This window comes from Pelodiscus sinensis, chromosome 4, assembly GCF_052426305.1.
Source record: "Pelodiscus sinensis isolate ZL-2025 chromosome 4, ASM5242630v1, whole genome shotgun sequence".
NCBI lineage: Eukaryota > Metazoa > Chordata > Testudines > Trionychidae > Pelodiscus > Pelodiscus sinensis.
In genome coordinates this window covers 3,275,556-3,297,421 of record NC_143055.1, presented here as the reverse complement: position 1 = coordinate 3,297,421, position 21,866 = coordinate 3,275,556, and the positions used below count along the sequence as shown (strand labels likewise).

The 21,866-nt window shown below is 54.0% G+C and overlaps 1 protein-coding gene across 14 annotated transcripts in view; it reads right to left on the bottom strand.

Annotated features, from left to right (window-relative positions):
• The window catches only part of DYSF (dysferlin), a 269,126-nt gene that overhangs the window by 200,276 nt on the left and 46,984 nt on the right, over window positions 1-21,866 (bottom strand). For all 14 annotated transcript variants that reach the window (XM_075931052.2, XM_075931053.2, XM_075931051.2 and 11 more), the window contains exons 5-12: window positions 18,388-18,508; window positions 17,283-17,470; window positions 16,872-17,000; window positions 15,275-15,337; window positions 9,057-9,107; window positions 8,704-8,734; window positions 7,661-7,776; window positions 102-228 (exon numbers count right to left, since the gene is read on the bottom strand). In XM_075931052.2, coding sequence (XP_075787167.2) covers window positions 102-228; window positions 7,661-7,776; window positions 8,704-8,734; window positions 9,057-9,107; window positions 15,275-15,337; window positions 16,872-17,000; window positions 17,283-17,470; window positions 18,388-18,508 — 826 coding nt within the window. The remainder of the gene's footprint in view (window positions 1-101; window positions 229-7,660; window positions 7,777-8,703; window positions 8,735-9,056; window positions 9,108-15,274; window positions 15,338-16,871; window positions 17,001-17,282; window positions 17,471-18,387; window positions 18,509-21,866) is intronic.

Genomic DNA, 21,866 nt, shown 5'->3' with positions numbered 1-21,866 from the left:
AGTCCATCCGTGTTCCACAGGACCCTGTTACTGTTGCTGCCTCATTTCCAGGCCATTGGCCCGGGTCAGCGGCAACCAGAATGGGCAGCAGGTCAACGTACTCTGGGGCAGGTCTTCAGCTCTGTAAATTTTCAGGCAGAAGTGAGCCCCCCTCAGAGTGACCCCAGTTGGGCGCAAAAGATTCCCCTCGATATCCTCCTTGTCATCAGCCACGTCTTTCTTCTCCAGCTGCGAGACAAACAAACAGGCTGTTACCAGCGGAGCGACCGACGGGGGGGAGAAGCTGAAACATCCCGCAAAGCAGAGAAACAGCATCCGCTAAGCACAGAAGGCATAAAATGCACCATTGCCCCCAAGTGAGACCTCCTTCCCCATAAACCGGCAACACATCCTGCCTGGGAATGCCCCACTTAGCCAGCCTGGAAAGTTTGGATTCAGACCTGACCCATCTCTTCTGTCAAATCACCGGCACACAGCGCCTGCTACATCTGAACCTTTACTAACTGCCCTCATGAGGCCCATGAACGTTTCACTCCTAGGCTACATCTAGACTGGCATGATTTTCCAGAAATGCTTTTAATGGAAAAGTTTTCCGTTAAAAGCATTTTCGGAAAAGCACGTCTAGATTGGCAGGACGCTTTTCCGCAAAAGCACTCTTTGCGGAAAAGCATCCGTGGCCAATCTAGACGCGCTTTTCCACAAAAAAGCCCCAAACGCCATTTTCGCCATCGGGGCTTTTTCGCGGAAAACAACTCTCTGCTGTCTACACTGGCCCTTTTGCACAAAAGTTTTTCGGAAAAAGACTTTTGCCCGAACGGGAGCAGCATAGTATTTCCGCAAAAGCACTGAAATCTTACATGAGATCGTCAGTGCTTTTGTGGAAATTCAAGCGGCCAGTGTAGACAGCTGGCAAGTTTTTCCGGAAAAGCAGCTGATTTTCCGGAAATAAGTGGCCACTCTAGACACAGCCCTAACGTCCGCGTGTTGGAGTTTGAGTCTGGTTCTGCTGGTAGGAGGAGGTCCATCAATCAGGTACGGTCGGTATGGATTAACCACAGATCGTAATCCAAGATGCACACAGCACAATGCAGAACACAGAAAGGAAGGTGATCCTCGCGGAGAAGCATCGAGAAGCGAGTGAAGTTTGATTCACTCCCCAAAACGGTCCTGCTTTTATATTGTACTTCCTTCCCCAAAGCAAACGCCTCACAGGTTTGACATGTGGAATTCCTTTTGCGGTGTTCTCCGTTTATCTCATCAAAACACCACAGAAATCTGTGATTAGGTGCTTAATATAGAAAGCGCCTGTAGCCACCGGCTTTCAGAGGGGAAGCTACGTTGGTCTGTTTCAGCAAAAACAATGAGGAGTCCCTGCGGCACCTTAGGGTACGTCTGACGTACTTTCACTTTCGACAGAGGAATGTAAATGAAGGACTTCGAAATTGCAAATGAAGTGCTGATTTAAAAAACTTGCACTTCATTTGCATAATCGCATCGGAGCGCTCTTTCGTAAGAGATTAAAAAAAACAGTCTGGATGAGGTTCTTTTAGGGGAAAAAAAAAACTTTCAAAAGAACCCTTATTCCTGAAAAAATTAGGTTTACTGGGTTCTTTTGAAAAAGGGGGAGTATTTTCAAAAGAACCCGTTCAGGCTGTTTTGGGTTTTTTTTCGAAACTATCTTCCAAAAAAGCACTCGGACGCAATTATGCAAATGAAGCATGAGATTTGTAAATCAGCGCTTCACTTTCAATTTCGAAGTCCTTCATTTACATTCCCCTGTCGAAAGTGAAAATAAGTCTAGACGTACCCTTCGAGACTAACCGATTTATTTGGCCATGAGCGGGATCCTACTTCATCAGATGCAGTAAGTGGAAACTTCCGTTTGGCAGAGATATTGACTAGGGATATTCAGGACTAGTCAACAGGATAGTCGACTAGTCGCTTCCTCCCCCCCGCCCCCGCCCCCGCTTGTTGCCTCTATCAGATAGAGGCAGCAAGGAGGGGGGAGGAGTTGGGGGGAACTTCATAGTGGCAGCGCTGCACGGAGCCCAGGGTCAGCTGGGGAGTCCCCAGCTGACCCTGGGCTCCGTGCACTGCTGACCCTTTGAAACACCACAGCGGCGTTTCAAAGGGCAGCGCCGCCCTATCAACGAATCGAATAGTCGATGCAAAAATGCATCGACTATTCGATTAGTCAGTTACACGATACTTACTATCCTTAATACAGACACATGCAAAGATGGGCGCTGTGACGGCGCGTTGGGGTTTTCCCGTCTCCTACAGCTCCCGGACAGACTCCCCCAGCCAGTAGAATAGAGGGAGTTTATTGCTTCTCCAGGATACAGCTCAGCACAGATGTCATCTGGTTCCAGGGCAGGCCTAGGATGCCTCAGCCCCCCTTGAGATGGGGGAGACGGGGCCCCTAAATTCCAGCCTCTTCCCTAGGCTGTCTCCTCCATGATCCCAGACAGACACTAACTCACTAACATCCAGTCCTGCCCCCAGTCAGGGCTCCACTCCCCTTCTTCCCATTGTTCCGCTCCCTGGGAGATAACTGGTCAGACAGGTTCAGAGCCCCCTTGCCTAATGCCTCATCCCCTGCCCTGCTGGGCCGTGCTGCAGCCAGCAGCCAGCGGAGGTCACCCACAGCCCACTGCCCAGCATAGCCACCAGCAAGATACCCCCCACTACGTCACAGGCGCCTCATATTACTATGTGGAGAACCAGCGCTAACGAGGTTAATGCAAGGAGGGAGGAGGTGGTGTGAGGCTGGGAATCCCAAAGAGAGAACATTGCTTAGTGCAGCGAGCTAGCCACCCCCAGCCTGTATGCAGACCCAGAGTCCAATTCCAGTTTCCCAATGAGTCTGAGGTTGACATGGGAGGGGAGCTGCCTGTACACGAGCAATGAGTAATTGCTAATACGCTGAACACATCTCTCAATGGCTCAGAGTAGCTCACTGATCACCGAGAAGAGCTGCAATAACAAGTATTGCTCATCCGTCACAAACGGTCCCTTCCTGGAAGCATTCTCCGTGAGTCAAGAGGGTGGAGGGAAAATATTTTACACTTCCCACCATTTGGTCACACACTAAATTCAGCCAAAGTTCATAGTTTCTGCCACTGCAGGTACAAAAAGGAGTATGGTAGGCACAAAACACGCTGGCTCATACACAAAGGCGCATGGGGTTGTATGCCCAAGGAACCTTGTGCAGCTTGGTTCGTTTGCTCACAATTATCTCAGCTGACGAAGTGGGTTTTGCCCATGAAAGCTCAGGTTCAACCTGTATCATTTCTTGTCCAGCAACATCTGTGGTCCGGCAAGACCACAGATGTTGCTAGACCAGACAGCCCCCGCTACAGAGGTTGAGAACAGCTGGGAGCAGAACCGGTCTGGTCAGCAGCAGCCTGAAGGGCCAGTAAGCTGGGGGCAGGGAATCCCGGGAGCAGTGGCTGCCCCATGCGTAGGGCTGGCGGCAGAGAGCAGAGCCCTCGGGGTGGGTTGGGAGCAGCAGAGCCAGACAGGTTGGCCGGAAGAGATCAGGCCACTGCACAAAGAGGGGAGCCTCGGAACAGCCGGAATGCCTGACCTCCCTAGTCCGGCAAATTCCTTTGTTCGGGACCATACCGGTCCCGAGGGTGCCAGACCAGGGAGGTTCAACCTGTTCTACCTATATTTTTTTGTTAGTCTCGGAGACCAGGTCTACACTAAAGGGGAAAGTCAACTTAAGATATGCAACTCCAGCTACGTTAATTACGTAGCTGGAGTTGAAGAATCTTAAATCGCATTTTGGCGCCGTCCACACAGCGAGAGGTCGAGGGGAGCACACACTCCTGTCGGCTTTCCTTACTCCTCGTAGGAGCAGGACTACCGGCGTCGACCGGCACGCCCCTCAGTTCAAATCCATGTGTTTTCACTAGACCCAACCCACTCATTCGAATGCCCGAAGATCGACAGCAGCAGCTCCGATCTTCTCTGTAGTGTAGACACGCCCCCAGGTGCCACAGGACTGCTCGTTGGTTTTAAAGGGAAGCATGTGGATTTTGAGTGCTTTCAGATTCCCCTCCTTTCATTCACTCTGGGAGCCGGCTGTCAGAAAGGTCAGATAGAATTCTTCCTTGTCCTAACGTACAACTAGAGGCGACCTGCAGCAGGGAACATGGGGGTTTGATCCCTTGTGATATACAGAGGTAACCTGAATATTTTTCCCCAATGTGAGATTCAGGTCACTTCTACCGTGGAAGACTCTATGGAAAGCTAGGAGAACTAGCTATGTAGATTCCCAAACGCAACAATCTAAACGCTGGCTGCAGGACTTCCCCCAAGATCCTTTCTGTTGGAATTAGAGCGGAACTTTCAGAGACACATCCGAGCTGGATTTTCAAAGCACCAGCACTGGAGAAGCCATTGCTTGGTAAATTCTTCCAGTAATTAATGACGCCCATTTGGATTTATGGCATCAGAAAAATCAAGGAAGTGAGACTTTGTTAACTGGGAGGGGGAGGGCGTTTTCATTCACATTGTTCATAACTCGGGAGCTTTGATCGTTTGCTTTGTTAATCCCCGATTAGCTCAGCCAGGAAGGAGAAAGGCTAGATTGTCTCACACACATCCCCGTACCTTCAATTGAAGGATTGAGAAATCTCCCAATCTACATTGGCGTCACTCCAGAAGTTTTCCAAAAGAAAAGGGAAACAACTTCAAATTCCTAATATAGCTGAACTGCAACACTAGCAGGAAAAAACACTTTAAGAACGGCCAGACTCGGTCAGACCAAAGGTCTGTCTACCCCAGTATCCTGTCTGCTGATAGCCAACCCCATCTCCAGCACTCCTGCATCCTACCTCCCACCCAGGCTCCATCCCATCCCCCAGCAGCCTCCTCCCACACTGCACCCCTCATTTTGCCCCCCTCCCGAGCCTAGGGGGACCCCACAAAATCAACTAGCCTCAGACAAGTTAATCTGGCTGGGGGCGGGGGGAGGGAGCCCTGAGCCTCGATGGTCCCTCCCACTTGGGCCAAAGCACCAGGGGAACACTGGTGACGTGAGCATCTCTCTGGTTTTTCTGGCTTCTTCAATTGAGCCCCAATCAGCACAGAGCAGAGCGGAAGAATGACTTCTCGTGTCTTGCTCACAGCACTCCTGTTAGTGCTCTCCAGACTCAGGTTTGCTTTCTTTGCAACAGTGTCACACCACTGACTCCTATTTAGCTTGGGGTCCACTCTGACCCCTTGTCATAATCAGGAGTGCTGACGAGCACCTGGTGATTAAGGGGTTAACTATGTCTCCTGTACCTAGACAGGTATCGGGTGGTCAGCCAATGACAATGCAGGTAGGAATTTCAAACCGGAAGAGGGTTTTTTTCTCTCTCTTCTGGGTTTGAGATTTAGGCTACAACAACACTGCCATTTTTTTTTGCAGAAGAGGATGTGCAAATATAACACTCATTTGCATATCTTCTTCCAATTCTTTTTGCTTTGTTCGGGACCACACCGATCCCGAGGGTGCCAGACCAGGGAGGTTCAACCTATTCTACCTATATGTTTTTGTTAGTCTCTAACACCAGGTCTACACTAAAGAGGAAAGTTGACTTAAGATATGCAACTCCAACTACGTTAATTACGTAATTGGAGTTGAAGTATCTTAAATCGCATTTTGGCACCGTCCACACAGCAGTGTCCTCATGTTTTGAGGAATAAGGGATCTTGCACAAAAGGGACTTTTTCCAACAAACGGCCTCATCTACACGGGGCTTTTTATCGCAAAAACCTCTTCCGCAAAAAGGATCAGCAGAAGATATGCACATGAGAGCGCAATTTGCATATCTTCTGCCCAAAAAAATGGCAGTGTAGATGTAGCCTTAGAGAGTTTTCTTCCCAGACGGAAGGAGATGGGAGGCCCATCTCCTTACAAGAACAAACTTACTACAATGTGTAAGTAGAGCAAAATTGAGATAGTCCATCAGGATTTATTGTTTTCCTTGTTTGGGAATTTGGAATTAATGTCTGAGCTGGTAATGGTGTTTTCTCTCTTTTCTAACTAAAGCTGTTAGCGCCGGGGGAGTGGGGGGGCTGAGTACCTAGATTAATTGGTAGCTCTTTCCATCTAACCACTTTACTATGCTTGCAACTGTAGGTTTTGAGTTTTTTTGATAATAAGAGTTTGTTTATTTTTCTAATTAACTGGGACTGGTTGATTTGTGTGTCCTGAAAGGTCTGTCTGTGGGTCCCCTCTGTTTTTCCCAACTCCAAGCAAAACAGAGGTTGGGGCAGGGGAGAGTTTTACCTTAGGGAAGAGGTTTCCCAAGTGATCTCTTCCCTGGTTTTATTGGAATTACTTGGGGTGGTGGCAGCAGATTCCCCCAAATCCGGGTATTAGGATTTTTGGGGGAAGTTTCTATAGTAGAGTCTGTAGAGACAAGGTTTTGGGGTGCTCTTACAGGCCCCCAACCTCTGCATTTGTCGTGCCAGAGTGGGGGACAGCCTTAATACCCCTACATCCCTTTCTGCAGGACTCCTTCCAAGACAGTCACTTCCCATTCTGCGTGTAAGACACTGATTGTTCCTTCCTAAGTGGAGCACTTTGCATTTGTCCTTATTAACTTCATCCTGTTTACCTTAGAGCATTCCTCCGGTTTGTCCAGATCATTCTGAATTTTGACCCTCTCCTCCAAAGCAATTGCAACCACACACACACACACCCCGCTAGCTATCATCTGCACATTTTATCAGTGTGCTCTCTATGCTGTTACCTAAATCACTGATGAAGATGTTGAGCTGAACCAGACCCAGAATTGATCCCTGAAGGACCCCGCTCCATATGCCCTTCCAGCTTGTCTGTGAAGCACTGATAACTACTCTCTGGGAACGGTTATCCAATCTGTTCTGCACCCGCCTTAGTAGGCTAAATAGGTTAGATTGTAGCCCCATCTAGGTTGTATTTCCCTAGTTTGTTTATTAGAAGGTCATGTGGGACACTATCAAAAGCCTTGAGAAAGTCAAGATATACAGTATGTACCGCTTCCCTCTATGCACAAGGCTTGTTATCCTGCCACAGAGAGTTATGGTGTTGCTTTGACACAATTTGTTCTAGACAAGCCCATGCTGACGGTAACTTAGCACCTTATCTGCTAGGTGTTTTCGAATTGCTTGCTTAATTACTTGCTCCCTCTCTTTCTGGGGACTGAGGTTAAGCTGACATTTCCTCCCTTTTTATCGGAGGCGACTCTATTTGTCCTTGTCCAGGCATCTGGACCCTCTCCCATCGTCTATGAGTTTTCAGGGATAATCGCTACCGGCTCAGATGTCTCCACAGTCGGCTCCTTGTGTATTATACATGCGCAAGAGGAGGCCCAAATCCAACGTTTTTCCTTTCTAGGTCGCCCTTAAGGAGAAAGTTCTCTTTCCTCTGCTCATCAGGATTAGGTCACTGCCAGAGGCAGGTGATTGGCTCACGTGGACCAAGGATCTGTTGAAGGACCTATGACACAATCAACACTTGCCCTCCCTCTCCGATTTTGTCCCGGTCAGGATTATGTAGCACAACTGGCCTAGCACAAACTCATTCAAGCCAACCCTTCGTGTCATCTCCAGGCACAATACAAGCCCACGGGGCCCGGAGATAGGTCCCCTCCTCCAGTGACAGCCAAATGATACTTACGGGCGCTTCGTCCCCAGAGCCCAGCACAAACAGGCTGACTTTCACGTAACCTTTGGCGCCAGCAGAAAAGTCTTCGGGGTCAGAAAGCAGCAGCCACTTCCTGAGCAAGGCGTGCTCTGGAAGAGAGAAACCGGATTGCTGGCGTATTACCGCCTGCCTTACAGGCTGGAAAGATTGCGTGGCATCCGAAGAAGGGACGGGGCAAAGAATTTTAGGGCAGAAATTCCCAACCGCTGGACCGCAGCCTGCTGGCTGCCGGGCTGCGGTAATTCTGGGGGCCGGGGCTGAGGTACACCGCTCGCTGTGGCTGTTGGGGAGGCGTGTCCTGCCCCGCCTCTCAGCCAACCAGCGCCAGGGGCTGGGTCTCTCAGTCAGTTCTCATTCACAGGGCTCTCCGGTGCCCTCTTTGAAACACAACCGGTGCCCGACAACAAGTCACGGTTCTTAAAGGGACAGTGTCACTCTGTGACATGTATACACAATTGTGTGTATAACAGAAGAACTAGAGGACACCAAATGAAATTAATGGGTAGCTGGTTTAAAACTAATAAAAGAAAGTTCTTCACACAGTGTGTAGTCAACCTGTGGAACTCCTTGCCAGAGGAGGCTGTGAAAGCTAGGACTATAGCAGAGTTTAAAGAGAAGCTAGATAATTTCATGGAGGTTAGGTCCATAAAAGGCTATTAGCCAGGGGATAGAATTGGTGTCCCTGGCCTCTGTTTGTCAGAGGCTGGAGAGAGATGGCAGGAGACAAATTGCTTGATCATTGTCTTCAGTCCACCCTCTCTGGGGCACCTGGTGCTGGCCACTGTCGGCAGACAGGCTACTGGGCTAGATGGACCTTTGGTCTGACCCAGTACGGCCGTTCTTATGTGCATGCTTACGCCCATACATACACACATATGGGGAGAAATACACGTGAGGACCTCTGCATTTGGATCATGGTGGCAAAGAAATTGCCCCGTGTGGGCAAACTGAATGTCGAATTGCAGGTCTCCAGGGAGCCAAAAAAGTCACTAACGATCTGTCACGGGTTCACTCACTTGGTTCTGCGTAAACCGTCCCGACATCCAGCTACAAAATCAAAGGAAAAACACAATCAAAGGCTGAGCCGCCGGCCACAGTGACTCAAACTAGCTAGAGTATGGGTTCCTAAACTGGGGAGCGTGCCCCCCAGGGGGCGTGAGGAAATTCCAGGGGGGGTGCACGGAGACCCAGTCCCCCCCCCCCCAATCAAGTTTGCTGCCCCGGTCAGTTCCTTTTTATTTTTTTGCTCAATACGTTTTGCTGCTATTTTGGGGGCGGCGTGAGGGTTTTTCAAAATCAAAAAGGGGGCGTGATGCCGAAAAGTTTGGGAACCTCTGAGCTAGAGGGAGAGGAAATTGCAGGTCGTTACCCGAAATTCCCCAATCACGGAGTCTGTCCGGAGGGACCGGGAATCGACAACCTGGGGGTGGGGGAAGATGCAAACATGTCAATCCCATTTCAGAACAAACTCACAACCCTCCCTGCGGAATCCCGAGCCTTCTCCGCCCCCTCGGCTCGGTGCCTTGCAAAGCCCTGCCGCCCCGCAGCCCCTCCCCCCAGCGCCAGCTCTCCACGGCGGGGTGAGGGGAACCCCGAGCCTTGCAAGCCTGAGTCAGGCAAGCTGGGGCCAGATCCAACCTGCTGTGCCTCCCGCCTCATCCCGCTCCTAGCCCCTCCCACACACAGCCCTCCCACCCCTACCCCACTCCTGCCCCCTCCCGCCCACACCCCACCCTCCAAACCCCTTCCTGGCAGCCCCCTCCCACACACTGAATGCTTCATTTTTGGCCCCAACCCAGAGTCGAGAGGGGCCCACAAAAACCTACTAACCCGGGACCCCCCAAGGCTCTGGCGTGTGAGGGGAATGGGGGAGTGTCTTTCTGCTTCTCAGGTGGGGGCCTCTCCCTCTTGTGCAGCCCCTGACTGATTTTTCTGTGGGTCAGCAGCCCCCCGACCACAACAAGGTTCCCCACCTCTGCTCCAGCAGCTTGTGTTTAACCTCACTGGGGGCCTGAGGTGAACCCCCTTGAAGCGGGGGAGAAAGAACCACAGCGTTCCGGAGTTTGGGCCAGGCGGGACATCGGGGGGTGTGTCTAAATTTAAATAATCGCGGCTTCATTTAAATTTCAATGGCTGCCGCTCTGAGCCAACAAACAGCTGATCAGCTGTTTGTCGGCTCAGCGTGCTAGTCAGGACACTCCCGCGCCAACTTGAAAGCCCTTTATCGACCTCCCAGTTATGCCTCGTAGGATGAGGTTTACCGGGGCAGTCGACAAAGGGCTTTCGTGTCAGCAGGGGAGTGTCCAGACTAGCGCGCTGAGCCGACAGACAGCGGATCAGCTGTTTGTCGGCTCAGAGCAGCAGCCATTGAAATTTAAATGATTATTTAAATCACCGCTTCATTTCCTTTTGCCCATCAGCCTAATCTACATGGCTCCATCGATGGAACCATGCAGTTTAGACACACCCTGGCAGACCAGGTGCCAGCTTACGCCAGGCACTCTGAAAACAGACACAGGCCTGGCTGGGAACAGTCTGACTTCCCTGTGTGCCAGTGCTGTTGCAACAGGTATTAGATTTAGAGGGATGTGTTTTGTGAGTGGTGTGGAGAAAGTGAAGAAGGAAAAGTTATTTACTTGTTCCCATAATATAAGAACTAGGGGCCACCAAACGGAACTAATGGGCAGCAGGTTTAAAACAAATAAAAGGAAGTTCTTCTTCACACAGTGCACAGTTAACCTGTGGAACTCCTTGCCTGAGGAGGTTGTGAAGGCTCGGACTATAACAAGGTTTAAAAGAGAACTAGATAAATTCATGGAGGTTAAGTCCATTAATGGCTATTAGCCAGGATGAGTAAGGAATAGTGTCCCCAGCTTCTGTTTGTCAGAGGGTGGAGATGGATGGCAGGAGAGAGATGGCTTGATCAGTACCTGTTCGGTTCACTCCCTCTGGGGCACCTGGTATTGGACACTGTGGGCAGGCAGGATACTGGGCTGGATGGCCCTTTGGTCTGACCCAGTGTGGCCGTTCTTATGTGTCTGGACTTTATGAAATGCTCACAAGTCGCAGCCTGCATTAACGTCACTATTAACACCTGCGTCCTGTTGTATAAGATAACACTTACGCATCTGCTCCGTGACCAGAGACACGTTTGCTAAGGCTAAGGCTAGGATTTTTGCCGCCAGCATTGTTAGTAAAAGCCACTGACAGGTTGTGGGCTAGAAACAAAAAATTGACGCCGCTCACATGACTCGTCCCCGACGTTACTAACAATCCCCGCGGACGGAGGCGAGACAAATGGAGCTTGCAGCTGCTCCGGCCCTGGGTCTGACCCTGCTCCAGCTGTCCGGGGGCTGCTGCTGGCCACCAGTCAGCTGTCCCGGCAGCCCCAGGCTTGACCGCCAGCCAGATCTCTTGGCAGTCCTGGGGCTGGCAACTGGTGCAGGCCTGGCCAAGACGCTATCACGACAGTCCCAGGACCCACAGAACCATAGATCACTAGGACTGGAAGGGACCTCGCGAGTCATCCAGTCCAGTCCCCTGCCCTCATGGCAGGATCAAGCACCGTCTAGACCATGGGTTCCCAAACTGGGGGGCGTGAGGAAATTCCAGGGGGGGCACAAGGCGACCCAGCCTCCCCCATCAAGTTTTGCTGCCCCGGTCAGTTCCTTTTTTTTTTTTTGCTCAATAAGTTTTGCTGCTATTTTGGGAGAGGGGGGGGATTTTTCAAAAATCAAAAAGGGGGCGTGATGTTAAAAAGTTTGGGAACCGCTGCTCTAGACCTCCATGACAGACCACAGATTTAGCTATGACACTGGAAAAAACCATCCAACTGGGGGGGGTCTCGTTTCCAAGGGGGAAATACTGGTTTAGCACAAGTGGTGTCCTCTCCTGCCCAACCAAAGGAGGACGATGACAAACCATTGGGGAACATAAGAACGGCCGTACTGGGTCAGACCAAAGGTCCATCTAGCCCAGTATCCTGTCTGCCCACAGTGGCCAGCACCAGGTACCCCAGAGAGGGTGGACCAGAGACAATGATCAAGCGATTTGTCTCCTGCCATCCCTCTCCAGCCTCTGACAAGCAGAGGCCAGGGACACCATTTTATCCCCTGGCTAATAGCCTTTTATGGACCTAACCTCCAGGAAATTACCTAGCTTCTCTTTAAACTCTATTACAGTCCTAGCCTTCACAGCCTCCTCTGGCAAGGAGTTCCACAGGTTGACTACACGCTGTGTGAAGAAGAACTTTCTTTTATTAGTTTTAAACCTGCTACCCATTAATTTCATTTGGTGTCCTCTAGTTCTTCTATTTAGGGAACTAATAAATAACTTTTCTTTATCGGCCCTGGAACACCAGTGGCGAAAAGACTTTGCTGACTGTTCCCCTCACAGCTATGAAGATCGGCACAAACTCTCGCCCCAGCAGTTTGAACTCTGAGGGAAGGGAATAAAACCACCTGACCAGAAGGAATTTGATCACTGTACCGCTTGAACTCTGCAGGGAAGAGATTTCCAAGCATAAGCAAGAGACCTCCAGCAGGTTAGCCCGGGTCAGCCCTAAAGGGCCTTAACAGGTTGCCGACTTCAGCAGCTTCTATTGCCTTTTGGAACCGAAGACTGTTACTCTCGTGTGTTTAAGAACATAATATAAGAACGGCCATACAGGGTCAGACCAAAGGTCCATCCAGCCCAGTACGCTGTCTGCCAACAGTGGCCAACACCAGATAGTCCAGGGGAAGTGAACTGAACAAGTAATGATCAAGCCATCTCTCTCCTGACATCCATCTCCACCCTCTGACAAACAGAAGCTGGGAACACCATTCCTTACCCATCCTGGCTAATAGCCATTAATGGACCTAACCTCCATGAATGTATCTAGTTCTCTTTTAAACCCTGTTATAGTCCTAGCCTTCACAACCTCCTCAGGCAAGGAGTTCCGCAGATTCACGATGTGCTGTGTGAAGAAGAACTTCCTTTTATTTGTTTTAAACTGGCTGCCCATTAGTTTCATTTGGTGGCCCCTAGTTCTTATATTATGGAAACAAGTAAAGAACTTTTCCTTAGTCACTTTCTCCACACCTGTCATGATTTTATAGATCTCTATCCTATCCCCCCTTAGTCTCCTCTTTTCCAAGCTGAAAAGTCCAAGTCTCTTTAATCTCTGCTCATATGGGACCCGTTCCAAACTCCCAATCATTTTAGTTGCCCGTCTTTGAACCTTTTCTAATACCAGTATATCTTTGAGATGAGGAGACCACATCTGTACCCAGTATTCCAGATGTGGGCGTACCATGGATTTAGATAAGGGCAATAAGATATTCTCCGTCTTATTCTCTATCCCATTTTTAATTATTCCTAACATCCTGTTTTCTTTTTTGACTGCCACTGCACACTGGGGCTACGTCTACACTGGCCCCTCTTCCGGAAGGGGCATGTAAATTTCACTAGTCGTCGTAGGGAAATCCGCGGGGGATTTAAATATCCCCCGCGGCATTTAAATAAAAAGTAAGAATAAGAATAAGAGCCTCCGGAAAAGGGCGCTTTTTTAAAAGCCGGAAAAAAGCGGCGGACATTTTTATTTAAATGCCGCGGGGGATATTTAAATCCCCCGCGGATTTCCCTACGACGACTAGTGAAATTTACATGCCCCTTCCGGAAGAGGGGCCAGTGTAGACGTAGCCTGGGTGGACGTCTTCAGAGAACTATCCACGATGACTCCAAGATCTCTCTCCTGATTAGCTGTAGCTAAATTGGTCCCCATCATATTGTACGTATAGTTGGGGTTTGTGTGTGTTTGTGGGTTCACTTGCTATGATCTTTTAACAACTCTTCATTTCTTTTCTTAATAAATCTTTCATTAGCTTAGTACCCACCTGGCTGCAAGCACTGGCTCTGGCAGGGGTGGGTAATAATTTTTGACGGGGGGCCACTCCAAGAATTTGGAAAGTGGCCGAGGGCCACACTCTTCCATGATATTAATGGTGCCGGGCCTGGGATGGAGGTTGGGACAGACGGGAGCTGGGGGTATGGGACTGGGGTGGGGGATCTGGGAGGGAGGGGATTGTGACCTGGGGCAGGGGCTTAGGAGGGGGTGTAGCGGTTTGGGTTGTGACCTGGGACAGGGGATTGGGGTGCAGGAGAGGACTCTGGCCTGGGGAGGGGTGTAGGAGGAAGGCGTGCAGGGTGTGGGTGGGAGGTGTGACCTGGGACAGGAGTGCAGGTGGAGGGGTGCAGGGATTGGGGCTGTGACCAAGGATAGTGGCTTGGGGTGCAAGATCTGGGAGAGAGCTGTGACCGGAGGAGGGGTGTAGGAGGGGATGCAGGGTGTATGGGGGCTGGATCTGAGGGGGGATGGGGGACGGTTTGGGTTACATGGTGTAGGGGGCAGGAGGGGGCAGAGGGTTGCGGGGGGGGGGCTGGGGTGCCAGACCTTATCTGGGCAGCTCCCAGCCAGCAGCCCAGCAGGATCCTTAACCAGGGTCCCTGCCCTCCATGCCCCTGTACGTGCTCGGAGCAGCCACAGGGCCACGTTCGCTGCTCTGAACTGAACGCTGCGAGACCGGGAAATAAGGGGGGGGGCACTTCCCATGCTGCCTGTCCTGCAAACAGGCAGCTGCTATTGGCCAGAAGCCAGCCAATGGGAGCTACTGGGGGCGGGGCAGCATGAGAAGCCTCTCGCCTCCCCCCCCCACCCGGGCTCTCAGTCGCCCACCTGGCCCCGCAGCCGGCTTTTCTGAGTGCCGAGCGGGGGCGGGGCAGGCTCAATCTGGCCCATGGACCATATTTTGCCCAGCCCTGGTCTCTGGTGTTGCATGTCAGGTGCGGTTGACCTGGGCTCCGTGACTGGTCCTTTGGGACGGGGAGGAGCCTGAATCGTGCTGTGACTTTTCGGGCATGGGACCGTCTTTCCCAAAGCCAGTTGGTCAGACTGGAGCGTGTACTGTCTGGCTTCCCGTGCACACTGAGGCTGGAGGAATTCCCGCCTGCTAGTTGGCTGGTGACACCGAACTGCACAACACATCGCCAGTGGCTTTTGCCCGCCTACCCGGAGGTTCACCCCCGGCCATGAGCCGCTCCGGACAGCTTAGCCACAGGTTCTGCTACGGTTCGGGTCAAAGATCCCCGGTCCAGGTCTGGCCAGGCCCGTGGGGTCTGTACGCACCTGGGCTGCCACTGTAGATTACGGCTGTCGCGCCCAAGCGGGACGCGGGACTTGTTTCCAGGAGGCAGCTCTGGCTGTCGTGGATTTGCGACCCAGCCCCGCACGTCAGGGGTGCTCAAAAGGCGGCTAAACACAGCCCAGAAGAACCTTTCTACAAAGGCACCCCCCGAAGGACGAGGGATCCCAGCATGCACTGCTCCATCCTCCTCCGAGTAGCCAGCCCTGCCCTGCAGCCCACCCAACCCTACCAGCGACAAAGGTGGCGGCAAATTGCTCCGCGGTGACCCAGCTAGATCCGACGCCCAGGCGAGCAGCAGGTGGCCACACACAGCTGGGTCCCACGTTGGGAGCCTGGCACAGCATTACTCCAAGGAGCCACTGGGGGCCATGGAGGAGGCTTTCGGCCGGTCGGTCGAACTTACCGTGATGAAGATGGGCTCGTCAAACAGCTCAGCCGGAGACTCAACAACATTGAAGAAGAAGATCTGTGCAAAACAGGAGAGAGCAAGATTGGACACGCACCCGAAGGGGCGCCCGAGGGGCCAGCAAAAACCGGCGGCCCAGCAAAACCAGGGTCGGAGGCCATGGGCCAAAGTGCTACGGGATCTTCGCAGCGGCGGTACCGGAACGTCTGGTGAGCGACAGTTCTCCACCTCCCGCCCGAGGAGCTCGGAGCCCTTTGACCACCGCGACAAATTCACTCGGGGACGAAACAATCTCAGTGGCAGGCAGGTAAACTGAGGCACCACAGAAGGACAGTACCTGGCCCAAAGCCACACCCCCGCAGAGAGGTCAACGGGCCTCGGAGCAGTGTCACCAGCTGAGGATCTGGCCCAGGGCGTCTATCGAGGAAGCGGCTGCGGTGACAGAGCGGAGCTGGCTCTGGAGGGAGTTTGGGCTGGCAGAGAAGGCTGCTGTTACACCCCCACCGCCCGGAACGGATTCATCTCGCAGGACAGCAGCGCTGGGAGAAAACGGGCCTCTCGTGCAGCCGAGGGCAGCGCTAAGGACACGGCCACGTCCGGCGACGGGCTGGGTACACGGAGCGACGCACGGCAGCGAAAGGCAGACTGTGCCCACACTGCACTGCGGAGCTACCCCCAGCGGCCAACAGCCCAGGCGGGGGGCAGGTGTTACCCACACGCCTGCTGGGCATGGCGCAGTGCCCCATCTCGGGGCACCCAGACCACAGAGAGGCTGTGAGTTTGCTCTACAGCGGCTGGCAGAGACCTCAGGAGTCATCTGGTCCAGCCCCCGGCCCAAAGCAGGACCAACCCAACTTGCGCTGAGTGGTGCACAGTCCTTCTACAGCGAGGCTTCAGCCGGGTTTCTGCCCCAGAGGGTCGCCCTGGCTGAAAGTGGTTTCCGGCCGATGCCGGGTTTCCGGTTCGGTCCAATGGCTCTCAGCACCCCGCTGAACCACTGCTCCCGCTCCCCATCCCAGCTGCTCATGGGCCATGCGGGGCTCTCTGGCAATCAGAGCCCCCCCGAGGACCAATCCCGGCTCACTAGAGCAACCCTCGGTGGGGTTGGCATTGTCAATCGAGGTCATGACCAACAGCATCCGAAGCATTTCCTGGGGCACCTTCCCAAATCCCAGGGCAACGTCGACAGGCGGAACCGAACCCGCGACCTCTGGAGCCTGTACTGCCTGAGCTCATAGACTCTAAGGTCAGAAGGGACCTTTATGATCATCTAGTCTGACCCCCTGCACAGTGCAGGCCACAGAATCTCACCCACCCACTGCTAGAATAATCCTCTCACCTATATCTCAGATATTGAAGTCCTTGAAACGATGGTTCAAAGACCCCAAGATGCAGAGAATCCTCCCGCTCGTGACCCGCTCTCCGCGAAGGCTGTAGAGCAAAACCCCTCTCTGTGTGAGGTCTAACGGCACGGTTCCCCACCTTCAATCGTGCGCAGTTGGGTGGGTAGGGGGGATCTTCGTGTGGCCGGGGGGCCCAGCCCCTGGCCCGAGGCCACCCCGCCCCCAGGCGCTGCCCGAGCGGCGGCACTCACCTCGTCGAAGCGCGGGCTGTTCCCTTTGCGGATGCGAGTGCGCCTCGTCTGCCCAGCGGCCGTCACTTTCACCACCGGCTTGATGTTGACGCCGGGCAGCTGCCGGCCTTCTATGACGCGCACCCGGATCTAAAGGCAGGCGGGGGAGAGAGGGGCTCACGGCCCATCGGACACCGGTGAGTGGCCAGTTCTCAGCCAACAGCCCCACTCCCTGGAATCAAGGGGGCAGCCCCCACGGGGGCAGAGGGGAGTGCGGGACTCGGGACAGTTTAACACCCGGTGGGGCCGGGAAGCCCCCGGGGCGGTTGTGCACCGGAGAAGGGTTCAGTCCCAAGACGGTGCAGTTAACGGGGAGGGAGAAGAGGAGCAGCCGGGAAAGGCAAACGTCACCCCCACGGGGCTGCGGCTCACCTGGAAGTCCTGCGGTTTGTTGGACAGCGGCTTCTTCGGGGCGCTTCTCCGCCTCTTAATGCCTTGCACGCGGTGTGACGGTGGCTTCTTGGGCAGCGTGGGCTGTTCCGACCCCGAGGGCCCCGTGGAAGGCTCGGTCTCATCCGCCGTCACGATGGGGTCTTCCGTGTCTTCCTCCCCGGCCGTGTCTGGAAGGCGGGGGGGGGGGGGGGGAGACACAGAACTGGGAACCGAGCCGAGGGAGCAGAGCGGGACCCCCAGACACAGGGACAGGAGAAGGGCCCACGGGGTCCAGACCTAGCCAGGACCGTCCCCAATAGACAGATCTCAGAAGGGCTGGGCGAGGCCCCGAGTCAGTCCCAGCTCGACCGGGGGAACGCCGCGCTGGCACCGCGAGCGGCTGGGCTGTGCAGGGCCCGGACCCCGGCTGGGGCCACCAGCAGGAAGACGAAGGCGGCGCATCTCGCTGCCCTTGGGCACAGCTAGTCGGGAGAAACGCGCTGGGCACTGCCAGGCAAGGCCCACAGATTCCCCCTCCCCCAGCTACCCCACCATGCTTTGGAGGCCGTCACCACCACCCAAAAACACAAGCAGCCGCCTTTGCACAACCCTGTCCTGCGGCACGGCATGGAGAGACTCCCCAGCTTCTGCAACGCCTCCCGACGCCTGGCACCTGCTGCCGCCCTCTCCTGCCAGCTTGCAGGGGTCTTGCTTTAACTCACTGGGCCAGGAGGGAGCGGCTGCTACACCCTGCGCCCGTTCATCACTTTGCTTTCACTGCCGTTGCTCAAGCCAGGTAGCATCCACCACCAACTTAGCAGAGTGCAGCCTAGAAATTCACAAATGCGCATGCAACCGAGCAAATGTACATGCAACCGTGCAAAGCGCATGCAACAGACAAATGCGCATGCAACCGTGCAAATGTGCATGCAACCGTGCGAAGCCACGTGCAACCATGCAGATGTCCATGCACCAGACAAATGTGCATGCAACCGTGCAGATGTCCATGCAACCATGCGAAGCCACGTGCAACCATGCAGATGTCCATGCAACAGACAAATGCGCATGCAACCGAGCAAATGCGCATGCAACAGTGTCTCTTTACCAGTGACCGAGTCAAGCTCCGCTATGGACGGTGTTGGTTCAGGCGGGGTCGGAGGGGTAGGTGGGAAGTGAGGCGCCGCCCCTGGTGGAGGGGTGTAGGAAACCTGCAGGATGAGACAGGCCTGGGGAAGAGAAAAGGATCGTTACAAAAGGTTCGTATGCGACTGTACTAAGCCCTCGCACAACAAGCGCCAAGGGCCGGATGTGCGTTGTCCCCGCCTCGCATCCGCTATGGATCATTCCAGCTTGAGAGAAATTCCCGAGTCCCAAGTCCCTCCGGAGAGGAAGCACCTGCCTTGCAAATACACCTGGTAGGAAGGCTGAGTCGGCCAGTATCCCATAATGCCTCTATCTAGCCCTCTTCCTTAGGAGATCGCGAAGCTCTTTACAAGGGGAGGGGGCCCGCACAATCCTATCCTTTTACGAAAGGGAAACTGAGGCCCAGAGAGGGGCCGTGACTTGCCCAGCAGCACCCACAAGCCCATGGACAGAAGCCCCGTCTCCGGCACGCCAAGCCCGCACACGCTCCGGGCAGAGGACTCGGGCGTAAAAGGCTCCCGCCGGCCTTGTGGTCTGAGCTCGCTACGCTGCAGCGGGTGACCACGCGGCTGTGGAGCCGAAGGGAATCCTGCCTTCCGGGCTCCTGACCAATGATCGTTTTTATGGCCCAGGAAATTCCCAGTTCTGCGCTGGCTCTAGCCCCACGGCCAGGGCCGGCTCTAGGCAACAGCAAATCAAGCACGTGCTTGGGGCGGCACATTTCCAGGGGCGGCATTTCCAGATAAGCAGCCGCCCCCGAGCAGTGCCCGCCCCCTACTGGGCAAGAAATGCCAGAGCCCGAGGGGGCGGGGCTGGCTGTTTTTAGGCAAGTGGAAGGTGATTCAATAATCTGCCACTAGAGGGCAGCTCGAGACCGTTCCGTGTCTCTCCGACCCCGGATTGAGGAACACCCGGGGAAATGGAGAAGGGCTGGCGGGACAGAGACGGAGGCGGGGCAGGCCAGTGCGCGACTGGTACATAGTGTCGCGGGGCCAGAGACGTGGGTTCTAGTCCCAGTGCTGCTGGCGGGGATGCTATGGTACGCTGGGGGCTGTGATCGTCAGGGTCTCGCCATCTGCCAGACAGGGCGAAAGCCACTAATCCCCGAGAAGCTCAGGCACCCTTCGATGTGAAAGGCAAAGGCCCGACCCCTGGGTCCGAATAACCCTCACGAGCAAGATCAACTGTCAAGAAGGAGCCACTGTGGTTATTGCTACAAGGAGCTTTTCCCCCCATCGATTCCAGGGCCCGAAGGACCCGCTGCGATCCCACCGTCCGACCTCCTGCATGGCACGGGCCCTACGGCGGTCCTCCTCGAGCAGGAAAAAGCAGCCGCACCCAATTTCAAAATGGGCGGCGAGGGAGCCTCCACCAGAGCCCTGGAGGGAAACGGTTTCAGGTATCACGAGCCCTTTCTTATTGTCGAAGACTTTGCCGTTCCGGGGAAGGATGGTCCAATGGCTAGGGCAGTGGGCTTAGCTCTGTAGTCAATTCCTGCTCTTCCTGGCTGACGTGAGCCTCAGTTTCCCCATCTGTACCATGGGGATAATAATGCGCCCCTGCCTCACAGGGATGGGGCGGAGCTCACGACATCACAGACTGTGACGTGCTTTGAGAGCCACTCAGGAACAACTCGGCGTTATTGTTCTACCTCTGCCCAAGCCACTCCTGTTGAGCATCAGAAGTGGGGCTCTGCAGGGGCCTGGTTGGGGGCTGGTTCTGGTCAATATCTTCAGCAACAATTTAGATATTAGCATAGAGAGGACACTTATTAAGTTGGCAGATGATACCAAGCTGGGACGGGTTGCAACTGCTTTGGAGGATCAAGTCAAAATTCCAAATGATCTGGACAAACTGGAGAAAGGGTCTGAGGCAAACAGGATGAAGTTTAACAAGGATGAAGTTTAATCAAGACAAATGCAAAGTGCTCCCCTTGGGAATGAACAATCCGGGTCACACACGCAGAATGGGAAGTGACTGTCTAGGGAGGAGCCCTGCAGAAAGGGATCTAGGGGTCAGAGCGGACCACACGCTGAATAGAAGTCAATAGTGTGACACTGTTGCAAAAATAGCCAACGTGATTCTGGGAGGCATGTGCAGGAGTGCTGTGAGCAAGACACGAGGAGTCATTCTTCCGCTCTGCTCTGAGCTGATTCAGCCTCAGCTGGAGTCTTGTGTCCAGTTCTGGGCCCCACATTTCAAGAAAGATGTGGAGAAATTGGAGAAAGTCCAGAGAAGAGCAACAAAAATGATGCAAGGTCTAGAGAACGTGAGCTAGGAGGGAAGACAGAAGGAATTGGGTTTGTTTAATTTAGAAAAGAGAAGATTGAGAGGGGACATGAGAGCAGTTTTCAGGTATCTACAAGGGTGTCACAAGGAGGAAGGAGAAAACTTGTTCATCTTGGCCTCTGGGGATAGAACAAGAAGCAAGGGGCTTAAACTGCAGCAAGGGAGGTTGAGGTTGGACATTAGGAAAAAGTTCCTGCCTGTCAGGGTGGTTAAACACTGGAATAAATTGCCCAGGGAGGTTGTGGAATCTCCATCTCTGGAGATACTGAAGAGCAGGTTGGACAGACACCAGTCAGGGAAGATCTAGACCAGGCGTTCCCAAACTGGGGGGCGTGAAGAAATTCCGGGGGGGGCATGAGGTGACTCAGCCCGCCCCCCCCCCCCCATTGTCAACTCCTCCCCCCCAAAGTTTTGCTGCTATTTTTGTTTTTCGGGTCCGGTCAGTTCCCTCTTTTTTTTTCTTTGCTTTACAAGTTTTGCTGCCCGGGGGACGGGGGAGGGCATGAGGGTTTCTCAAAAATCAAAAAGGGGGCGTGATGCCGAAAAGTTTGGGAGCCACGGGTCTAGACGGTGCTGGGTCCTGCCGTGTGGTCCCTTCCAGTCCTGTGATTCTAGGGTTGCTGTGGTAGGAAAGCGCAGCAGCTACTGGGCAGATGAGAAACTCATTCAAAACGCGAGCCAATCAGCGGGCAGGGGCGTGCTGCATTTAGGGAAGGCGAGGCACGGACCTGCGTGTCTCCGCCGCCCGGACTCCCCTCCACGGCGTGACAGCAGAGCACACACGAACATGCTACCAAAATCAGGGAGTCCGGGGGCCACGTGTCACGTGCCAGGACGCCGGGGGCCCGGGAGGGGCGGGGAGAACGCTCCTGGGGCAGAGGGCTGCTGTGTCTGTGACCGCTGCGCGCAGGCGGGCCGTGCACAGAGAGGTCGGCCAGAGGCCCCCAAAGAGGCGGATGGCGCGGAACGGAAGGGAGCGGGGATCCGACCGAAAGAGGAACCCTGGGGGACGCAGGGAAGGAAGAGGTCAGTCCTCGCCAGCAGACGAGAGCAGATATTTTCACACCTCCCAGGAGAGGGGAGCGTGAGTCATTTCCCTGACGGGGCGAAGACAATCGCCCGGGCGTTCAGGGAGGAGGGAAACAGGCTTCC